We start from the raw sequence: 24,423 nt of genomic DNA, 5'->3' as shown, positions 1-24,423 counted from the left end.
TGGATTAGGCAAGTCCAAGATGACCACGACATCATCACAACAGCCAAAAAAATTGATCAACTTCATATTGGCTTTTTCCTGCCATAACAAATGTGTTTTATAAACACTCAGTTACAGCAGCCAGAGAAATCTAATGTTAAAGAGTCAAGAGCCCAACTAAAGCAGACACTGGTCACTACGATGGTAACTGCAAACTTCAATAAATTTTTATTTTCAATAAAACATCAATATCTGTTAAAGGTGCTAAAGAGGATGTTTTGTTTTATACATTTTTGCAATATTACTTGAAACTGTCTTTACTAACTGATAAAAGACTATTTATTAGGTGCACTGAAAGGAATAATATTAATATACATCATCTGTGCACGAGGTAGGGCCTTAAAAACATCAGCCAATAGTTTACGTGATCATCGCGTAAACGATTGGCCCTCTGGCTTGTCAATCACTGCCATGACGTTCCTTGCGCGAGACGTGCGCGGCTGCGCGCTCCAGTAACTTTCCACACTCTACAGGTGCCGCATGCAATGTTTTTGTCAGGAGACAGGAGTAACAACTGCAGATTATGAGTTACATGCGGTGAGTCCGACATAATGAAAGTTGCGGCTCGTCTGTATTGGCAAGAGAAAATTCATTCTAACATATTCCTCTATATACACTGAATTAATAATAACTTATTAATGTGTTCAGCATTGTACAACATTTTTTTTAGAATATTCTATTTTAAGTCATAAAGTGAGCACACTGTTAAATCTTGCTGTAAAAAACGGCCAAATTCTGACAGCAACAAACCATTTTCCATTAAAACAGTAATATACTGTAGAAAATAATGCATTCTGGGAAAGTAGCCTACAGGAATATACTATGAGTTAAAATCGCTAAGAGTCGACACTCAGAGGCTGTGTTCTAAATCACACCCTATACCCTCATTCACTATTCCCTACATTAGTTCACTAATATAGTCCACTTGATAGAGTGAATGAAAAGAAGAGAGTGAATTCAGACACTTTATGAACACCTGATAAGCAGAATCACTGAAGGACAGAGAAACAAGACCAGAAAAAAGAGAAGAGACAAGCAGAAACACAAGAACTACAACTGACTTCAGCCAAGTGTGAAACTTAAAACAGATGTGTTAAAAACAACACACCTGTGTGTCTAGTTAACCCTCTGGAGTCTGAGGCTGATTTGGGGCTTGGAGAAGTTTTGACATGCCCTGACATTTGTGATTTTTTCAGTTGTTCATAAACATATAAATGACAAAAGTGTCATTACACTGTATTCAGCACAAACTAGGCTACAATAATATGTGAGGAACATGTATGTACATGTTTGTATTTTTGAAGGAATAATGTTTATGCGTGGTTATTGGAAAAACAAAAAACTTAAGTCACTGAAATAAGGCCAAAAAAGTATATTAAATCTGTGTTCACAAGACTTTTGGGTATTGGAGGTTGTAGACTAGAGTTTTTGCTTCAGAATTATGTAAAAATTATGCTGCCTACTCCTTCATATAAAACAATATATTGATTTAGTTTTTGTAAGACACTTTTTGTCAAGAAACACAGTATGCGTGGAGGCGTGAATCTGCATGAATAATGGACCATTTACACCTGAGAAGACAAAAGAATCACATAATAATAACCGGAAATGACTTGCTTATTAATGAGGCCTTTCAGTCAGGTAGGCTGTGAAAAAACCCTCTGTAATAATGTCTCAGCTCATCATAAACAGCAATACTGTGAAATATTATTACAATTTAAAATAATGGTATTCTATTATATTCTTTAAAATATAATGTATTTCTGTGATGCAAAGTGTCTGAACAATTATGTTACCTCTATGGCATTTCATATGGGCTTTTAGCTTAAAAGCATGCACATTTGGAGAAATATTGATGGATTCTTATATATTTATTAGTGGTGGGAGAAAAGCTCGATGCATCGATGCATCGCGATTCGTTATCTAACGATCCAGAATCGATTCTCAAAAATTCAGAATCGATTCTGTGTTCAATTCAAATGCGAGCGCTGTCAAGACTCACGTGACCAAACAAAAAAGACGTTGATGGACGACCGTTCATATGCTGGTGAATTAGCTTAGTTTAAGATAAAATGGACAAACTACGACCTGCACCATCTCATTTAAAATCGGATGTGTGGCAACATTTTGGATTTTCTGAAGACACCGAAGGTGTCGTTGATAAAAGCCATACTGTGTGCAAAGTCTGTAGCGCCAAATTCAAATATTTCGGCAACACGACTAACATGAAGAAACATATTACGCGGTTCCACTCAGAGCTGGAGAAACAGCATTCTCTTCCAATCACGAACACTCCCGGTTACATTCAAAGGACCCTGGATCAAGTAGCAAAGCTTCCACCGAATTCTGAAAAGGCAAAACGAATTACCCGATCAGTGGCGGGTTTTATTGCCAAAGATCTGCGCCCGTACTCCGTTGTGGAAAACCAAGGATTTCGCACGATGTTACAGGTACTTGAGCCACGATACACTTTGCCCTCGCGTCGTTATTTTAGTGAGACGGCTGTCCCCGCACTCTACAGTGAGTGTAAAGATCACATCTTAGAATCCCTAAGTAATACGGACAGAGTGGCAATAACATGCGATGCATGGACATCAATTACAACAGAATCGTATGTCACTATTACGGCACACTACATTACAGATGAGTGGAAGCTTGCAGCTTGTGTTCTGCAAACGCGTGCTATGAGCGAAAGTCACACAGGGGCGAATATTGCTGAACTACTGCACAATGTTTCAGACGAATGGAAAATTCGGAACAAAGACTTGGTTTTGGTGAGTGACAATGCCTCTAACATGGCTGTTGCAGCACAGCTCGGCAAGTTTTCACATGTTAGATGTTATGCGCACACACTGAATTTGGCTTCCCAACGAGCGCTGAAGTTGCCGTCTGTGTCAAGGTTGTTAGGGAGAGTGAGGCGGATCGCGACTTTTTTCCACCGCAGCGCAATTGCAAACCATCAGTTGAAGGAGAAGCAAAAACAACTAAATCTTCCGTCTCACAAACTGAAATCAGACGTCATCACTAGATGGAACAGCGCATACGAGATGCTTGAAAGATTTCTTGAACAACAGCCGGCTGTCTGTGCTGCGTTACTATCACAGGAGGTGAGAAAAGGAGCGGCTGAAATCTTCACTCTCACGGAATCCGATATTTCATGCAGTGAGGATGTGATAACTGCTCTTAAGCCTATGAAAGATGCCACACTTCTGATGTCAGAGGAGAGCAGCCCCACTGCGTGTTTAATTGCCCCATTGCATGCTAAACTGATCCAGGACATGAAAGAAAACACTGAGGAAAAATCAGTGATGATCAGGGAGATAAAGAGGGTCATATGTGAGGACCTCAGCAAAAGGTACACCACTGACCAGGAGACTAGCCTTCTTAACAAATGTGCTTCTCTCGACCCACGCTTTAAGGCACTGCCTTTTCTTTCCAAAGAAAAGAGAGAGGAAACTTACAAAACACTGATCACTGAAGCTTCATCATTACAAGAGGTAAATACGGTCTCAATATTATTAAGGCTTATTTGTGTGATGATTTCATGTCTTTAATTAAATTAATCTCTAATTTCTTTAAATATTTAAATATTTATCAGTGTGTAAATAATAATGTATACTGTGACTTACATTACCTCATTGAATTACTGGAAGAGTTATTTTTTATCTACACTCTGTTTATTTTAACCCTTTAACTGCCCGCTCAACCAAATGGTTGAGCACATTTTGAGTCACTATATTTTGAACAGAGGTGGGTAATCCAGGGGTCAGAGAGTAAAAGTCCTGCCATATTTTTATTCCACCCACTGAAGCATTAATGAGATAAATAAGTGATTAATTGAGTGATGATTGAGCATTATTGAAGACACCTGATGATAACAAGCAGAATCACTGAAGGAGAAAATCAAAATTTTTAAGTTACCATCATCGAGGTCAGGGTTTGTTTTAGTTGAGCTCTTGACCCTTGACTTTTTAATATTAGATTTTGTTCGGGCAGTTTTAACTGCATTAAAACCAACCAGGGGTGCGTTTCCCAAAGCGAACTTTGGTCGCAAGTTCCATCGTTACCAATAGAGTTCAATGGGACTTACGACGATGGTTTACCAACGATGCTTTCGGGAAACTCACCCCAGACAAGCAAAGTTAAAAGATGATGGTGTTTGTTATGTTTTCACATAGTCATTATTTGTTCTGAATCACTGAACTCATTTAGAGCCCAATCTCTGAGCTCGATTTACATTATTGATTACAGCAGCACTGTGATTCTACAGCAGAAGATCAGCTTCTGCAATACAGAATTTTTTTTTTTTTTTTAAGTTGTTCTTTTCACACACACAAAAAAAAAGCTATTTTAGGCACACACAGACATCAAGAATCAGCCTGTGAATCTCAACAACGGTGACAAGCAACATATTCTGATAAACAGATTAGGGCTGAAACGATTAGTCGACATTATCGACAACGTCGACAATAAAAAATTGTCGACAAATATTTTTGTTGTCGAATAGTCTCTTGATCTCATACGACCTATTTGAAGGGCCTGCAATAACGCGGTGTAACCAGTGGGGCGCTGTAGCGCAATACTGTAATGCAGCCCTCCGGGATCCAATCCAATAAAAGAAGTCAGCGCTTTGGAGAGCATAGTGCAAACGAAGTCGAACCCGTGAAATGTGGGAGATTAACATAGCATAAACATAACAAACATAACGTTTAGCATAACTACAGAATACTGTCATGCAGGGCCACCAACTCTCATTCAAACTCACTGTTCTCACGCCACACGTTCATTTTCTCACACAGTGAAAGATGCATCGCAGAGCAAAGAGGACACAGACAATGGCAACGCACCGACAGATCAGGTTACTTTTGATATAAAACTAAGTCTAAGCTTTTAAATTCAGTCAATATTACTACGGGATTCAAACAATACTTGTGGTGGTGACTCTGTTTAACGTTGTGTGGCAGATCGCTGTAACACCTCGGTTCAAGCGGCATGTGAACCTATTCCTCTCTATTACAGCGCGAAATAAACATGAATGAACATCAAAAAGTACTTACTGAACTTACTGAAATGAATCCATCTCTATTGTAATCACTTAATCGGAGTTTTAACTTAATCAGAGTTTTTTCACAAAAACCCCCACATAATTACATTATATTTATATATTTATATTTATAGTATATTGGTCTATTCAGTTGGCTTAAAAATGATTAAAAATACACTTTTAAAAGCTGAAGTGATTTCCTTGTTTTATTTACTAGTTAAAGTACAGTATAACTCAATATTTTAACTAATTGCTAAAGTAGAATAATCGAACAAAGCCTACTGATTAATCAGTGCAATAATCGATGATTAGTCGATTAATCGTTCTAATAATCGACAGATTAATCGATTATCAAAATAATCGTTTGTTGCAGCCCTAAAACAGATCAACTCTGAACATTAGAAAACAAGCTACTAAAAAGTCACAGAAAAACAGCAAAATTTTAATAGTGAGAATAAAGAAAATTACTAAGACAATTCAGATCATAATTTATTCATGCAGCAATGCATGCTGGGAGGCATGGATGAATTTTGATTGGTGGCACCCAGAATGCATTGCAACATGCTTTATTATTCTCACCATTCACAGGCTGATTCTTTACGTCTGTGTGTTTAAATGAGTTTTGTTTGTTTTTTTTAAACAGAACTTTAAAAAAAAAAATTGTATTGATAAAGCTGATCTTCTGCTGTAGAATCACAGTGCTGCTGTAATCAATAATGTCAATCTAACTCAGAGATTGGGCTCTAAATGAGTTCAGTGATTCAGATCAAATAAGGATTTTGTGAAAACTAGAGGTGTGCGATACCGCTAGATTTGGTATCGATCCGATACCAAGTAAATACAGGGCCAGTATCGCCAGTACCGATACTTTTTAATAATTAAGGTGGATGCGTCTTCAACCTAAATCTAAATGAATTTTCATGACTTTTAATTTGTTTTTGTGATTTGCATTTTGGGTTATTAATCAGTACTACAAAAGCTTTTGTTCAGAAACAACTTTTGGTTACTTCCGTTTTATTTAAATAAACAAAGTTACAAAATGATTACTTCACAAATATAAAAAACGTAAAAACAAATTCTCTTTTCAAGTAGCATGTTAACAAAAAATGTTTCTCCTCTTTAGTGCACTTCTTTTCAGGATTTTTTTCTTAAATAAACAAAGTCACAAAGGGGTAGGGGGATTTTTCTCCTCCTCTCTCCGTTTCTGCAGCTCTGCATTTTCTGGTCCGTGATTTTTCATATGTTTGTACAAATTAGTTGTATTGCCACTGTATTTTAAAGACTTTCTACAAATGGTACAAGTCGCTGTTGTCTCATTTTCGTCCTGAAAATACAGCCATACAACGCTCCTCTTTCTTTCTCTCCTGCCATTCTCCACCTCTGACTGACTGCTGTTAGAAATGCACGGCTGAGCGGCGCGCGCGCCTGACTGCTGGTGGTAGCGCTTGTGGTGAGTCACGTGACGGTACAACACAGGAGAGGGGGAGGAGAGCAGTGTCGAGCACGAGCAGCACTCTTGAGAGCTTGCTCTGCTCTGTGACAGCAGCAGCATTTTAACAAACACGGCCAGGTCGCAAAACGCGAGAAACTGAAACTTAAGTATCGATACTTTCACGTTGGTATCGATCAATACCGATACCAACGTTGGTATCGATATTATCGATATTAGTATCGATTTGCCCACCTTTAGTGAAAACATAACCAACAGCAGCATCTTTTAACTTTGCTTTTCTGGTTGGTTTTAATGCAGTTAAAACTGCCCAAACAAAATCTAATATTAAAAAGTCAAGGGTCAAGAGCTCAACTAAAACAAACCCTGACCTCGATGATGGTAACTTAAAAATTGTGATTTTCTCCTTCAGTGATTCTGCTTGTTATCATCAGGTGTCTTCAATAATGCTCAATCATCACTCAATTAATCACTTATTTATCTCATTAATGCTTCAGTGGGTGGAATAAAAATATGGCAGGACTTTTACTCTCTGACCCCTGGATTACCCACCTCTGTTCAAAATATAGTGACTCAAAATGTGCTCAACCATTTGGTTGAGCGGGCAGTTAAAGGGTTAATTTATTTTAATTGCTTAAAAGCAGGAAGTGCCTGACAATCTAGAAGACAGCACTGTGAAAGAAGCCAACATCTCAGTGAGCCCACAGCCTGAAGTCACAGAGTTGCAGGATGACTGTCCTACTACTTCAAAAGGAAGAGCTTCATTTCTGCTTCACAATCTGCTGGGGCAGACCTTCTCTGATGCTTCAGATACACCATATCATCAGTCACCCTCTGCCTTGGTTGAAGAAGAGATGACCAGGTATTGCAGTACCCCACCACTCTCTCTAACAGAGGACCCCCTCAACTGGTGGCATGTCAACAAGGTGTCATTTCCTGTGCTCTCCAAAATGGCAAAGAGATATTTATGCATTCCAGCAACCAGTGTGTCTGCAGAGAGGGTCTTCTCCACTGCAGGTGATATTGTGACAGCACAGCGAAGCACACTTACTTCTGAACATGTGGACCAACTGCTGTTCCTACACAAAAACTTAGTATTATAGTATTATATAAGATAAACTATGGTAGGCCAGCCTAGATGTTGAATATTTAAGTTTGTATTTAATTTGTTCCCTGACATTTTTCTTCTGCATTAGCCTGTTTTAAAGATTTTTTTGTGTGTGGCTCTAGACATTTTTTGTTAAAATGTTCAAAATAAACTGAAAAATTATCACACTTTTGTTTTGTCACACAAATTGAGTGTGTTTGAGTGTGCAAATTGATTACACAGTGTGCCTATTGATCACACAAATTTTTTTTGTCACATAAATTGTCATACAAATTGAGAACTGTTTATTCTTAATGATTGTTCATTGCAATTGTATGGCTTACCATTCATTCAGAGTTTGTTAATCCTGAAAATAACTTTGTTAATAAATTAAAAGTATTGAAAAAGAAATATTCATAATCATTTTTAATTTGGCAATACTGTCAAACAGATATTCTAACTATATACAAAAAGCATAGTAACTCCAATTTTGGTTAAAATAAAAAGTTTAGAGTATTTTTTGCACAGCAGGATAATTAATTAAGAATCGTTTTGGGAATCGGATCGTTCCTCCCAGAATCGGAATCGGATCGAATCGTTAAGTGCCTTAAGATTCCCACCTCTAATATTTATGTCAATTTTCTATACTGAGAAGTAATATTTATTGTCATCACTATGAGTGCTGGATACTGTGTTTTCGATTCATACTTGCAGAAGGAGGGCGCTCTCTGTACACCTTTAGTCCACAAATTATTCTAAAGAAGAAGAGGACATTTCAGGAATGGTGTTTTTAATTCATACTTGCAGCCGGAGGGCGCTCTCTGTACACCTTTAGGCCACAAATTCATATAAAGAAGAAAAGGAACTAGGAACTAACGGCATGTCTTCTAGAGATCGCTAACCATTGCTTTAACATCCAAATAAACACTTTTCAAGACAATAAATACACGATTGAGACGATGAATGCATGTATTGACTGAATTTGCCTCTGAATAGCGCTCGTTCTGTGGGCGTGGCCGCATTAGTGGATAATGAGCTGAATCACAGACTTCTGACATGGCTCTCTTTTCATACAGATTACATAAACACAGAATGTTTGTCTTCGATTTGACTTGCATGATTTAAAACCTGACATTTCAACGTTTCTTTCGACGTAAGTGTCATTTTTTTTGTCATTAGTATTCATAAGTTACAGTTCATTTTCTGAGAACTTATCAGATTGGACTTCGTTCAGAGGGAGAGGAGAGATCACGCATCATGTTAGTTTTCTTTATTTTACAAAAAGCACAACATTGTGTTTTTACTCTGAGTGTATACAAATAAAAGAAGACAATCTATAGTTTCAATTGATATATTATGTCTCTATGACAAGAAATGATGGAGTATTTTAAGTCTGTTTTGCTGCAATGTGAAAAAAATCCCGCAAAACGCGCCAGCGCTTTTTCAGACCTCAGGGAGTTAAGGACAACACATTTTGTGTTACTTTTAACTCAACCAGTGTGTTATTTTTTCTTAATACAGGCATAAAATATTTAACACACTAATGTGTGTGAGAGAGAGAGATGTTGTGTTTTCACATAATCATTATTTGACCTGAATCACTTAACTCATTTAGAGCCCAATCTCTGAGTTACATTTACATTATTGATTACAACAATAACCAACACCACCTGATCATCTTTTCTCTTTGTTTGTCTGGCTGTTATAACTCAGTTGCAACAGACCAAACAAAATCTAATATTAAAAAGTCAAGGGTCAAGAGCTCAACTAAAGCAAACACTCATCTCCATGATGGTGGCTTAAAAATTGTGATTTTCTCCTTTGGTGATTCTTCTTCTTCATCAGGTGTCTTCAATAATGGTCAATCATCAATCACTCAATTTATCATTTAATTATCTCATTAACTTTAACACTGCTTCAGTGGGTGGAATAAAAAATATGGCAGGACTTTTACATTCTGACCCCTGGACTTTACACCTCTGATTAACAGATTTGGATGTTGATGTTTTATTGAAAACAAAAAATATTGAAGTTGACAAGTGTCTGCTTTAGTTGAGCTTTTTCTGGCTGCTGTAACTGAGGGATTATACATTTGTTATGGCAGGAAAAAGTCAGTATTTAGTTGATAAGATGTTTTGGCTGTTCTGATGATTCTGTAACCATGTTGGACTTGTCTATTTCACTGATCCCTTTCTGTGTCTAATATTTTATTTAATGGGTCCTTTACATTTATTGATTATACTATGTCTGTGATTCAACGTGTAAGAGCTAACATGGTTATAATTTTTTCTCTAATATTATCAATCTTGCAAGCAAAGAAGTTCATAAAGTCATTACTTCTGTGCTCTTTGGAAACATCAGAAGTTGAAGCTTTATTTCTTGTTAATTTAGCCACTGTATCAAATAAATACCTAGGATTGTGTTTATTTTCTTCTAAAAGTTCTGAAAAATAGGCAGATCTAGCAGTTTTTAAGGCCTTTATGTACTCAATCATTCTCTCTCTCCACGAAATGCGAAATACTTCTAGTTTTGTTTTCTTCCAGCTGCGCTCCATTTTTCTGTTTTTTAGGGCCCGAGTGTGCTCATTGTACCATGGTGTTGGATTAATTTCCTTAATCTTTTTTAAACGCAAAGGAGCAACTGAGTCTAATGTGCTGGAAAAGACAGAGGCAATAGTTTCTGTTGCAACATCGAGGTCTTCTAAGCTGTCTGGTATGCTAAGGTGATGAAACTGATCAGGAAGATTATTTATAAAGCGATCTTTAGTGGTAGAAGTGATGGTTCTACCATATTTATGGCAGGGAGGCAGTTTAGCCTCTTTGACTAAATGTAGTATACACAAGACTAGATAATGATCTGAGGTGTCGTCACTCTGCTGCAGAATTTCAACGGCATCAATATCGATTTCATGTGACAATATTAGATCTAAAGTATGATTATGACAATGAGTGGGTCCTGACACGTTGTCTAACACCAATAGAGTTTAGAATGTCTGTAAATGCCAATCCCAATGAGTCTTTTTTATTATCTACATGGATATTAAAATCACCAACAACAAGGACTTTATCTGCAGCTAGTACTAATTCTGATAGAAAATCGGCAATTTCTTTGATAAAGTCTGTATGGTGTCCTGGTGGCCTGTATACAGTAGCCAGCACAAATGTCAACTTACATAATGTTACGTAAAGCACCATCACTTCGAAGGAATTATATTTGAAAGACTTCTGGCTGATACTGTAAATATTACTATACATTACAGCAACACCTCCCCCTTTGCCTTTCTGTCGAGGATTGTGTCGATAATCATAACCTTGAGGACTAGACTCATTTAAAATAGTGTAATCGTCCGGTTTTAGCCAGGTTTCTGTCAAACACAGCACATCTAGATTATTTACCAAGCTTTATCATTTGTTTATCATTATTATCTCTATTTTTTATTTGTTGAACATCAATTAAATTTTTACCATTAAATGGGTTTGGAAGTTTTTTGTTTTTACTAATTTGGGGTACAGACACAGTCTCTATGTGATAATATCTAGGTGTAAGAGTTTCTATGTGTTGGGATTTATCTGACTTCTGTAACATGAGGCAGCTAGCAGACGGTCGGTTTAACCAGTCTGTCTGCTTCCTGACCTGGGCCCCAGTTTGTCATGTTTTAGTTCTAAGACTATGTGCCATATTACTAGATTGTACTTGCGAGTTCACACACCTCTTTAATGTTAATTTTAGTGATCTCCAACTGGCGAAGTCGAACATCATTTGTGTCGACGTGAATAATAATTTTAGAGTATTTACGATTAGCATTAGCCAGCACTTTTAAATTTGCTTTGATGTCAGGTGCTCTGGCTCCCGGCAAACATGTGACTATGGTGGCTGGTGTCTCTATTTTCACGTTCCGTGTAATAGAATCGCCAATAACTAGGGCACTTTCAACAGGATTCTCAGTGGGTGCGTCACTGAGTGGGGAGAACCTGTTTGATGTTCTTATTGGAACGGAAGAGTGGTGTTTTCCGAGGCTGAATGTAAATGTTTATGACATGTAAATCCCTCGTCGCTGACAGAGAGAGCTATACTGAACATGTGACAAACTGAACATGAAATAACACTGGGAGAGGATGACATGACTCACAGTGTTTGTAGACTGATCCGAGTTACCACAGCTGTTTGATGAACGTGTTGAAAAAGGAGCACGCGAGACTGATGACAAGTTCAGTAATCAGTTATTTAGAAGAATACTGATGTGAAAGATGTGAAGAAAACAAATGTGGTTTGCAAAAATAGTTTAAACAACAAAGCAAACTTAAACTTGTTTAAACTATTTTTGCAAACCACATTTGTTATGGCAGAAAAAAAATCATTGAACATTCAACATTTGAACAGTTATTTAGTGGCAACACTATTGCCAGTTTTATACTGTTGCCAGTAGTTTACTGTAAAATTGAGTTTTTTGGGTCACCATTGTGCTGAAAAGTAGAGCCTGTGCTTAAGTTCAGGAAGAGAGCAAATGGCATCCCCCCCGAATGGCAATTATTTTGTTGGTGACTAGTCCACCAAACTTACACATATGACACCAACATGTTCTCGTACCTCTGGTGGTCTGCTGGTTTGCATGATGAGAGCGAATGTTGACAAATGGACACAGGAACACACAGTGTAGCTGCTGTTGGTCTCTAAAACAGAACAACCATCTACAATCCACTCGCTGATATTCCAGTACACACAGGATAGAGAACTGCTGGTGTTGAACTCCTGCAATAAAAAAAATTAAATTCAGAAAACATGTGCAAGGATTTTTGTCAAGTATCATATTATTTAATTAATTCATCTCTGCATGGGTACACAAATAATTATGAATTCAAAAGTACAGTTGCACAAAACATTTAAGGCCAGATTAGGTAGAAATGGCCTCTTAAGATAGCTGCACTTTTCACAACACCTGCCCCCTATAAGTTCTCCATATAATTAACATTATTACTGTGTTGAATAAAACATGGAAGAGCAGAACTAAACAATTAAAATAACTGATCTCAAAATTGTGTTAGGGCCCTGCCCTGCTAACAGAATTTTGTTATAAGAACGTTCTGTAAATTTTCAGTGTTGGTTCTGGGAACATTAAAAATGTTAATGAAACATTTTTATAAGGTATAATGTTTCTCAAATGTTCTTTCAACTAAATTTTGATCTAAAATTCAACATTCTAGGAAAGTTGATTTGTAACATTCCAAGAACATGAAAATGTTTCCTTAATGTTAGTAGAATGTTATTTAAAGGTTAGTATGATGTTCCTGAAACATTCTTTCAATCATTCAAACACCTGCTGTGAACAAGCACTGAAAGAAAGAGAAATAAGAACACAAACTACAACTATCTTCAGTCACAGCCTTAGATGAACTGAAGATAAAAGACATTAAATCTCTGAAGATCTGATCAAACAACTCCACAAACAGCATTACCAGCTTCACTTATTACTAACCAGACTGACTTTATTTCTGTCACACGTCTACAGAAGCTCTTACTGAGAATTAACAGAAGTTTAGATGTTTTGTTTGAGATCACCATCATGGAGGTTGGTGGTTGCTTTAGTTGAGCTCTTGACCCTTGACTTTTGTAAAGTTGTTTCTTTATCAGCAATTGCAGGTGTTTTCCAAAAACATTTCTGCACTGTTAACGCGGGTCAGCATGTCTGCTTTAATAAGTGATGTTTTTCACATTGGTTGAGTTTGATACAACATTTCATAAGTTAGCATTTACAAAAAAAGGGAGTTTTTAAACCACTTTAATACTGTCGTTTGTCTGTTATTAGAACAGACATGTTGATCTGATTTATCAATGCAAAATAATTCATTATATTGATATATCACGATATCTATAGAATCCTTGGGGGGAAAATTATCAGTCTAAATAATTTTTACTTTGTTTATTTAGTTTTTCTCTTTCAGGGTTGCTGCACATTTTTTAAAGTCATATTTAAGGCTTTTTAAGACCTGAAGAAATAAAAATTAATACTAGCCTAGTAGCCTGTACATTATGGCTGTTACCAATCAAATGAAATCTTTATCAACAAAATCCATCTTTGCAATTGTCATGTCATGTCTTGTTTTGGTATTGTTTCATGTTCACAGTTTTTTTGGTTTGTTTTCATTGTTATGCTTTGTTTGTTTTGCCATGTGTTTTGTGTCATGTGATTTCCATTGCCCTCATGTGTTCATGTCATGTGCTTCCCCTGTCTCATGTGTCATGTTCTGATTGGTTGTTATTGTCATGTGATTTCAGTTCTGTCTTACCATTGGTCCTTTGTCTTCATTGTTCACAGGTGTTCCTTGTTTGTCATTAGTCCCCTTGTATAAATAGCCCTTATGTTCCATTGTACTCTTGTCTAGCTTTGTTTTATGTAACCTGCTTTGGTGAGTGTCAGGATTTATGTCTATGTTCAAGTCAAGTCACGTCTGTTTCGTTGTTCATGTTATGGATTTATATTATTAAAAGCTGCACTTGGGTTCTACCTACACTCGCTTCCAGTGGACTCCGTCTACGTTACAGCAATACAGAGGTGACACAGAATGAGAAGTGATATTAATATTTTTTTTTCACAGCATTTACAATAAATTTGCATAAATGTAATTCAATATTTAAATATGTATTTTTTTCTAATTTTAACTTTTAATTAAAATGTATCTTAAATATGAAACTAAACTGCCAGTAGGTGGGAGCAAGTCACTGTCTCAATGAGTGAGTCAACCGATTTGTTCAAATGACGGATTCATTCATTCTAAATGCGGATTCAGTCAGTATAACAAAAACATTTCTGTTGCACGGGGGCTCTATTCTGCTGTTCATAATTTTGAAATTTTCGTTGGTGAAATAAAGGGGGAAAAAACAATATTAACAATACTGTGTCTAAAATGTAACTCACATTGTTAATTTAACAATAAGTTGAAGGAACATTGCATTTGTGCTGATTTGGGAAAACGGCACTTTTGCTCGTGTGATATTGTAATACAACTACATCTTATAATATGATATAATGACAAAAACTCGTCGGGGCAAAAAATGCCAGTGTATCTTGAATTTTGAGGGCATATAACTGCATGCGTCACGCTGAATAAGACGAGTAAAGAAAACGCGGTAGGCTACTTATTAAAAGAATCACCTTTTATTTAAATATATGAACACAGAAAATCGCTGTTAACAGTTTAATATAACATTTCCCATTCCATGACTAGTAAAATAATCGCAATTTACTCTCTGTAAAATGGTGTAATCCGCAGGGTGATGGACACGGAGGTGGGTAAAAAGGTTGGTGGTGTTGCCACCCTTCGCACTGATGTAGCTATGCAAATCCTGCAGATTGGGCTGTCTAAGGAGCTGTTTTCTTGGAAGCCGAAAAACTCCCATTCTGTTGAGCTTACTTTACTATTTTTGTGTGTGGACAGAGCCCCTCACTCTCCCGTTCGGACAACATTCTTCCTCTTGTTTGACAGATGTCAGCGTTAAGGTGCAACACCAGGTATTCATTTTAAATATTGTGGTTATCGCCAATACCGGTATATTGTCACACCCTAAATTAACACGATATCGATATTTCATGCTTTGAATATCATGGTTATCATCAATACCGGTATATTGCGACACCCTTATTACAAATCAACATTCCAACAATGTTAAATTTTAAATGGAAATTAAGTTGAAAGAACGTTTGAGGAACATTATACCTCATAAAAACGTTCCTATAACGTTAAGAAAACTGGACGTTTTTAATGTTCCCAGAACCAACACCGAATATTTAGAGAACATTCTTATAAAAAAATTCTGTTAGCTGGATACATAACTCTTCAGTACACTCTAAGAAGAAATGTGTAGAAAAATAACATTATTTATAGCACTCTAGTTTACACATTTTTGTTTCAATATTGCATAAAAACGTGTTGGAAAAATTCTATTGTTTTACACATATTATGTGTAGTTTTAAAATTAACACAACCTGTGTATTTGTTCACAGCATCAACACAATCTGTGCAGCCAAGAACACCCACAATGTGTTAATATTACTCATTTAGAGCCCAATCTCTGAGTTAGATTTACATTATTGATTACAGCAGCACTGTGATTCTACAGCAGAAGATCAGCTTTATCAATATAATTTGAAGGATTTATCAAAAGTTGTTCTGGTTGAAAGAAATACAAATAAGTTTGATTGATTAGACAGAGATGAGATTAGATGAGATTAGACTAGATAGATAAACAAATAACCTTTTTTTTTTAGGCACACACAGACATCAAGAATCAGCCTGTGAATCTCAATAGTGGTGAGAATAATAAAGCATGTTGCAGTGCATTCTGGGAGCCACCAATCAAAATTCATCCATGGCTCCCATCATGCATTGCTGCATGAATTGACAGATGGACACAGTTTATCAGAATATGTTGCTTGTCACCGTTGTTGAGATTCACAGGCTGATTCTTGATGTCTGTGTGTGCCTAATATCTATTGATCCATTGATGGATGCTGTAGAATCACTGTGCTGTTGTAATCAATAATGTAAATCTAACTCAGAGATTCAGGACAAATAATGATTATGTGAAAACATAACCAACACCATCTGATCATCTTTTTTCTTTGTTTGTCTGGTTGTTATAATTAAAATTACAACAGCCCAAACAAAATATAATTTTAAAAAGTCAAGGGTTAAGAGCCCAATTAAAGCAAACCCTGATATTAATGATGATGACTTAAAATTTGTGATTTTCTTTGGTGATCCTGCTTGTTAACATCAGATCACCTTCCTGATACATTTACTGTTAAAATCATTGATTCAATGAATGTGTCAAAATGAACAAGTGTTGTCCCTAAACTCACACACTGATGTGTAAGAATTTAGCCAATTTGAGTCAGTTTTAACACATCCTTTTCTAAGAGTGTACATACATATTTACTTCCATCACATTTTTTTATTTAGTCTAAAATGTCTATAAAAGTCTCTCACTCTGATGTGTTTGAGGGTGAAGTTGACTGGTTTGGTGAGTTTAGTGTTGATGGTTTTGGGAAGAGTAGCTGAGATCACAGTGGACATCATGGTTTTAATCGTGTCATCTGATGTGTTGAAGAAATCAGGTTTCAGTAGATTCTCCATTTTTGTATAGGTCATAAATGCCACAGCAGCTGATTTTGTGTTACAGAGGGGAAAAAAGTGAATTTGTTTTAGTGGTAGTATACATGTTTCTATGATTGTGTCCAAACATTTAAATCTAATGCACTCATACCAAAAAAAAAAAAAAAAAAAACCCCTGACAATTTCCACTTGTACTGCAACACTGGAAACGGCAGTAATGTCTAAATGAACACACTAGCACTGCAATAGTTAAAGCTGTAGTGTTTGTGTATGCCTGTGTTGAGTAGTTACCAGAAGTGTAAAGTCCAGGGGTCAGAAAGTAAAAGTCCTGCCATATTTTTTATTCCACCCACTGAAACAGTAGGCTTGTTTGAGATGAGCAAATAAATTCTGCGCAGAACCGATCACCGGTGATCACAGCGAGATGCATGCCGGTTAGAAATGTGTCCGAGGGTGGGCCGCCTTGCTCTGATGTCATGCTGACTTGTGTCAAAAACCTCTCGCGAGGGCGAGGCGGACGTGTCGGATTCTGCAGTCGAGCGCAGTTCCTCTCCACCGACTGCTTAAAGATTATTGGGTTAAACTACCGTGATGTATTGATCTCTTTTAAAATGTTTGATTTTAAAACACTAATACCATGATTTTATGTGTATAAATTATGTGTGAATATTCCAAAAGTCTCTGACAGTGTGATCTCTCTATGGGTTATGTGATATCATATTTATAAAAATATATAAAAACATGTCTGTAATTAAAATAAAAATGATTGATCCACACATCTTTCGAATGGAAATAAATAACAAGTACTTTGAGTGTATTGTTGGTTTATATTCATATAAAAAGCAACAGAACGGAAATTACATCCAGTTTATCAGCAAAAAAGCGTGAGTGTGAATCCCGCGATATCCGCCTTTGATCTCGTAGGTGTCTGATCCTCCTGATCCACTACGAGAACGGAGAACTGTCCGTCTTGCCTGCATTTTTTTCACTCCTCCCCTCACTGCAGCCGCCTACTCTCGGCTACATTTCAGGCGAGGCTAGGCGCATCTCAAACAAGCCTAGTGTTAAAGTTAATGAGATAATTAAGTGATTAATTTAGTGATGATTGACCATTATTGAAGACATCTGATGATAACAAGTAGAATCACCAAAGGAGAAAATCACAATTTTTAAGCCACCATTGTGGAGATGAGTGTTTGCTTTAGTTGGGCTCTTGATCCTTGACTTTTTAATATTAGATTTTGTTTGGGTTGTTGTAACTGAGTTGTAACATCTAGACACACAAAAAGAAAAGATGATCAGGTGGTGTTGGTTATGTTTTCACATAATCATTATTTGTCCTGAATCACTGAACTCATTTAGAGCCCAATCTCTGAGTTAGATTTACATTATTGATTACAGCAGCACTGTGATTCTACAGCAGAAGATCAGCTTTATTAATATAATCTGAAGGATTTCACAAAAGTTGTTCTGATTAAAAAAAAAAATGTCTTAGGCACACACAGACATCAAGAAACAGCCTGTGAATCTCAACAACAGTGACAAGCAACATATTCTGATCAACAGATCAACTCTGAACATTAGAAAACAAGCTACTAAAGTCAGAAAAAAAAGAAAAAAGTGAGAATAAAGGAAGTTACTCAGACAATTCGGCTCATAATTTATTCATGCAGCAATGCATGATGGGAGCCATGGATGAATTTTGATTGGTGGCTCCCAGAATGCACTGCAAAATGCTTTTTGATGGTCACCACTGTTGATATTCAATATATCAACTATATTATATTCTATATTCTGCATTCATTTACACTGAACCAGAACAGTATCAGAGTCGCCTTTTAACCTCTCGACAATGCTGAATGACTTCTTTAGTTTAACAAACAAATTGCTCGAGTGGGTGTAAATACCGATCACTTTCATGTTTTTTTTTGCACAACCTGCAAAAAACGCTCGATGCCATTGCTTCTTCTGCAAACCACGGATCAATGCTACAAAGCAATACAAACTAAACCTGCATCTCAATCAACTCCCTAGTTCCCTAGGTCGTAAATCAGTATATCATGAAAGTGAATGTGGCTGATTCCCTGATCAGTGCCCTGACTACTGAACTAGGGAGCTGATTGAGACACACAGGGTAAACCTGTCTGGAGTTTTCGCGTCGCTCTGCAAAGTACGTCACCCGGATTGTTGATCTGATTGGTTGAAGGACTATCCAATTGCATGAATAATGCTTATTGATCACGCCTCTTGTGCAGTAGGAAATACATAGCAAACTCCCCAGACCAATGTTCATTTTTAAATTGAGCTTGGTCTGGTGATAGTCAGACTCCAAATGACCCTTTTTTTGATCAGAACACCGTTTGTGAAATCCTTTGGATTTTATTGAAAAAGTTGATCTTCTCACAGTGCTGCTGTAATCAATCATGTAAATCTAACTCAGAGATGACTCAGTTACAACAGCCCAAACAGAATCTAACATTTAAAAGTCAAGGGTCAAGAGCCCAACTAAAGCAAACACTCATCTCCATGATGGTGGCTTAAAAATTGTGATTTTCTCCTTTGGTGACTCTGCTTGTTATCATCAGGTGTCTTCAATAATTGTTAATCATCACTCACTGCTTCAGTGCACTGTTAGACCTTGCCAGGCTTTTTTTTTACAGTAAAATACTGGCAACACTGAGCATATCATTACTATGAACTTATTTCTTTAGAGTTCAATAAAAACATTTTAAATAAAAAGATTTGCACTGCACCAGCAACTACACAGTCACCATCTGTTAAACAAAATAACATGCAATATATCACCAAAGCTTTTTGATCTTCTCCTGAACTTAAGCACAGGCTCTACTCTTCAGCACAATGGTGACCCACAAAACTCAATTTTACAGTAAACTACTGGCAACAGTGTTGGTGTTTTTGTAACTGTTAAAAAACATTTTAGTGCGTGTGTCTTTTTAATCTTGCACCTTTAACCCTTTCAACCCCACAGGAACATCCTCTAGTGTCCACACTACAGAGTAAAAGTAACATTGACGCTGTGTTGCAGTGAGATAAGTTAATATTTAAGTGATGATTGAGCATTAATGATAAACACCTGCTGTTAACAAGCAGAACCACTGAAAAGAGGAACAAGAACAGAATACATATGAGCAGAAACACAACTGTCTTCCAGCCATTACACATTATTACACTTATTACTGACCAGTTTATCTTTATTTCTACAGAAGATCTTATTGAGAATTAACTGAAGTTTAGATGTTGATATTTTGGTGAAAATGTTTGGTTTGATGTTACCATTGAGGAGATCAGCGTTTGCTTTAACAAGAGTTCCAACAATTATCAGCTAAAATAAATTTATTTTTAAACATCCATGTAAGGAACACACACTAAGAAGTAAAATAAGCTCAAATGAAATAGTTAATTTATAGGGAATTATAAAGAGTTGTTTAGTTTACAACCAAGCAACTTAGTCGTCCAACGTTCATTTGCTAGAGAGCTGTAATAAGCTCTTGTTACAGATATAAATATCCAACAATCGTGAAAACACTGATTAGAGCACGGTAACTTTAAGATCGACAGTTTAAGACATACAATTTTAGATGCACATAATACAAGACACTTTCGTTTAAAAAAAATCTACAAGAGAGTTTATTTATTCTAACACAAACACACATATATACACACATTCATTCATACACATTGCAGTAAGAAAGGAAATGAGAAAGAGTTTTAAGAGAGAGAGTGATATGATGAACAGAATTCCTAGCAAAATATGCACTTCAAAGATCTGACCTGAATGAACCATAAATCATTAATTTAAATGCACCAGTTCAGTTTTTTTAGAACCTGGAGGCACTTGCTTGAGTTGACTTAAACATGTGCATCTTCTCGTCGGAGTGCAGGGAAGGGTTTTCCAAGTTGATGATTTGTCTTCTCAGGTCCAGATGGTAGTTAGGTAAAATCCAATCACGTTTGAGCTTGCTGGAAAGATGAAAGGAAGTCTCTTTGTCGCTGGAGTTAAAGTTGAAGCGGCAAAAGTCGTTGGTTGAACTTTGTGGAAAAACTTAGAACACGAGACTTTCAGCAGAAAATACATTAATTAAAAGAAAAGCAAAGTGAGTGAAAGTTGGATGGCTTGAATGAGCTGCTTGTCTGTTCTTCTTGTTACTCCATGGTTCTTGGTACTTGTCTGTTCTGCTTACTCTGGTCACAGCTGACCGGTTCTTTCTTCAAGTTCTCTAGTCTTTGTCTTTCTTGTCTTGACTATATCACTATCTTGCGATATGACTACTTAAACTTTTGTTTGTCACAGCTCTGAAAGGAGTTTTGGCCAATCAGATATCATCCTGTTTCAAAAGGGCTTTTCTCTGCCCCCAATCATAAATAGGTGTTACTTCCCATATCTGCTTTAGCAGATAGTGCCATTTTGACCATAATTTCTATTAAATGGAGTATGATACATTTTAAACAGATTTCATTCAAGTCAGGATTTAGGAAAGAGGAAAAGAATCCATTCCAAATAAGGCATACTTCCAGTCAGTCATTCAAGAGTTATCACATTTACATGAATTTTGGGTGTTCTAAAGCATAACTGGTTACAAGTAGTATTTGTGGACATGATTTAAAATGTATGCAGTTAAAATTGTTTGGAAAAATTTTGATGCAGTTTTAATTGTATAACATTCTCTGTTGGTTTTTCTGTGAAGTTAGGAAACAAAAGGTCTGCATTGTCTCTAGAAAAAAAAAAACTGCCAAATTCTGACAGTAACAAACCATTTTTCTTTAAAACAGTAATATACTGTAGAAAACAATGCATTCTGGGTAATATTTGTCATTTTCGAGAAAGTAGCCTACAGGAATATACTGTGAGTTAACATCGCTCAAAGTCGACACTCAGAGGCTGTGTTCTAAATCACACCCTATACCCTCATTCACTATTCCCTACATTAGTTCACTAATATAGTCCACTTGACAGAGTGAATGAAAAGAAGAGAGTGAATTCAGACACTGATGAACACCTGATAAGCAGAATCACTGAAGGACACAAAAACAAGACCAGAATAAAGAGAAGAGACGTGCAGAAACACAAGAACTACAACTGACTTCAGCCACACTGAGTGTGAAAACAAGTTCACAAACCAGTTTGACATTATTTCTTTCATACATGTACAGAAGTTCTTGTTGGGAATTAACAGATATGGATGTTGATGTTTTATTGAAAATAAAAATTTATTGAAGTTTGCAGTCTCCATCGTAGTGACCAGTGTCTGCTTTAATTCAGCTCTTGACTCTTTTACATTAACTTTCTCTGGCTGCTGAAACTGAGTGTTTATAAAACATGTTTGTTATGGCAGGAAAAAGCTAACATAAAGTTGATCAGGTGTTTTGGCTGTTGTGATGATCCTGTAATCATCTTGGACTTATTTAATTCACTGATCTTTTTCTGTGTTTAGTCTTTGATTTAATGGGCATTTTATCTTTATTGATTTTACTATATCTGTGATTCAATAGCATAAGAACCAGCAACGCTTCAGTAATCAGTTATTTAGGAGAATATATAAATCTTATAGTGCATACAATATTTTGAGCTCCTGCATAACTTGCACAGCAGAGACACCAACAATCAGAATATGAATCTCAACAATGGTGACATCCAAAGGTTTAATGTTGCAATGCATGCAGCATGAATAAATTATGCAGCTTTATTGCCACCATTGTTGAGATTGTGCTGATTTTTGATTTTTGTGTTTCTAAATAATGTTGCAGCTGTTTTTTTGTGCCTGTTGGAGCCGTGGACGAACCAGAAAAATTAATCATTCAAATGATTCTTTCAAAACATAATTCTAATTCAGAATCGAAATTCCAGCTCCAGCCATCTACATGAAAATCCTTGCTTAATTACTTTTATAACCCCCATGCTTCCTGGCAGAAGTGAGGAATTCAGCCATTTGTCACACCAAATGGTCACTTAGAAGATAAAGAGTGTTTGATCACCAGATCAAAGAAACAGAGAGACAATGCAGACCTTTTGTTTCCTAACTTCACAGAAAAACCAACAGAGAATGTTATACAATTAAAACTGCATCAAAATTGTTCCAAACAATTTTTAACTGCATACATTTTAAATCATGTCCACAAATACTACTTGTAACCAGTTATGCTTTAGAACACCCAAAATTCATGTAAATGTGATAACTCTTGAATGACTGACTGGAAGTATGCCTTATTTGGAATGGATTCTTTTCCTCTTTCCTAAATCCTGACTTGAATGAAATCTGTTTAAAATGTATCATACTCCATTTAATAGAAATTATGGTTAAAATGGCACTCTCTGCTAAAGCAGAGATGGGAAGTAACACCTATTTATGATTGGGGGCAGAGAAAAGCCCTTTTGAAACAGGATGATATCTGATTGGCCAAAACTCCTTTCAGAGCTGTGACAAACAAAAGTTTAAGTAGTCATATCGCAAGATAGTGATATAGTCAAGACAAAAAAGACAAAGACTAGAGAACTTGAAGAAAGAACCGGTCAGCTGTGACCAGAGTAAGCAGAACAGACAAGTACCAAGAACCATGGAGTAACAAGAAGAACAGACAAGCAGCTCATTCAAGCCATCCAACTTTCACTCACTTTGCTTTTCTTTTAATTAATGTATTTTCTGCTGAAAGTCTCATGTTTTTCCACAAAGTTCAACCAACGACTTTTGCCGCTTCAACTTTAACTCCAGCGACAAAGAGACTTCCTTTCATCTTTCCAGCAAGCTCAAACATGATTGGTTTTTACCTAACTACCATCTGGACCTGAAAAGACAAATCATCAACTTGGAAAACCCTTCCCTGCACTCCGACGAGAAGATGCACATGTTTAAGTCGACTCAAGCAAGTGCCTCCAGGTTCTAAAAAACTGAACTGGTGCATTTAAATTAATGATTCATAGTTCGTTCAGGTCAGATCTTTGAAGTGCATATTTTGCTCTCTTTTAAAACTCTTTCTCTCTCATTTCCTTTCTTACTGCAACGTGTATGAATGAATGTGTGTGTGTATATATGTGTGTTTGTGTTAGATTAGTTTGTGTTAGAATAAATAAACTCTCTTGTAGATTTTTTTTAAAAGAAAATGTCTTGTATTATGTGCATCTAAAATTGTATGTCTTAAACTGTCGATCTTAAAGGTCCCGTTTTTTGTGTTTTTTTGAAGCTTTGATTGTGTTTATAGTGTGCAATATAACATGTGTTCATGTTTCACGTGTAAAAAAAACACAGTATTTTTCACATCATTTACTTATCTGTATACCGCTGTTTCCACTGTCATAAAAACGGGTTGATGACTTTCTTGTTCTATGAAGTCCCTCCTTCAGAAATACGTAACGAGTTCTGATTGTGCCAGCGGTTCCTGTGTTGTGATTCGACAGCAGTTTAGCGCATCTTGCCCGGAAAGGTCACGCCTCTTACCATAACGTGGAGATGCATGCGCTCAGTGTTATTGTAAACATGTCTTTAATTTTACCCTATCAATTTGAGCCGGAATCAGACCCGGTGATTGGACTGCGGGATGAAAATAACAGCGTTTCGACGACATGGCGACAAACACACTCTACAAACGCAACTCTTGTGTATTCCTGTGGGTGGAGGTTAGTCAAAAAACTGTTTTAGTGACGTCATTAAAGAAGGAAGTAGAGGGATGTAGTCCAAAC

At 36.5% G+C, this 24,423-nt stretch overlaps 2 protein-coding genes across 3 annotated transcripts in view; one reads left to right on the top strand and one right to left on the bottom strand.

Moving 5' to 3' along the window:
• The window catches only part of LOC125278112 (adhesion G protein-coupled receptor E3-like), a 32,443-nt gene extending 15,674 nt beyond the window's left edge, over positions 1–16,769 (bottom strand). Inside the window, exons 1-2 of the mRNA XM_048206938.1 lie at positions 16,605–16,769; positions 12,208–12,369 (exon numbers count right to left, since the gene is read on the bottom strand). Coding sequence (XP_048062895.1) covers positions 12,208–12,369; positions 16,605–16,766 — 324 coding nt within the window. The 5' untranslated portion in view covers positions 16,767–16,769. The remainder of the gene's footprint in view (positions 1–12,207; positions 12,370–16,604) is intronic.
• Positions 1,914–8,232, top strand: LOC125278097 (E3 SUMO-protein ligase ZBED1-like). Of its 2 annotated transcripts, none has more exons than XM_048206925.1 (2): positions 1,914–3,536; positions 7,178–8,232. In XM_048206925.1, exons 1-2 carry the CDS (start codon positions 2,112–2,114, stop codon positions 7,634–7,636), a joined length of 1,884 nt encoding a protein of 627 aa, XP_048062882.1. In that variant the 5' UTR covers positions 1,914–2,111; the 3' UTR covers positions 7,637–8,232. The 2 variants fall into 2 exon arrangements, with proteins under 2 accessions (XP_048062882.1, XP_048062876.1); XM_048206919.1 differs by having other exon boundaries at positions 7,175–8,232.
• Positions 16,770–24,423: the final 7,654 nt, after the last annotated feature.

The sequence above is a fragment of the Megalobrama amblycephala genome, linkage group LG1 (assembly GCF_018812025.1).
Source record: "Megalobrama amblycephala isolate DHTTF-2021 linkage group LG1, ASM1881202v1, whole genome shotgun sequence".
Taxonomy (NCBI): Eukaryota; Metazoa; Chordata; class Actinopteri; order Cypriniformes; family Xenocyprididae; genus Megalobrama; species Megalobrama amblycephala.
The sequence above is the reverse complement of the archived record's forward strand: the minus strand, read 5'-3'. Positions and strand labels throughout refer to the sequence as shown.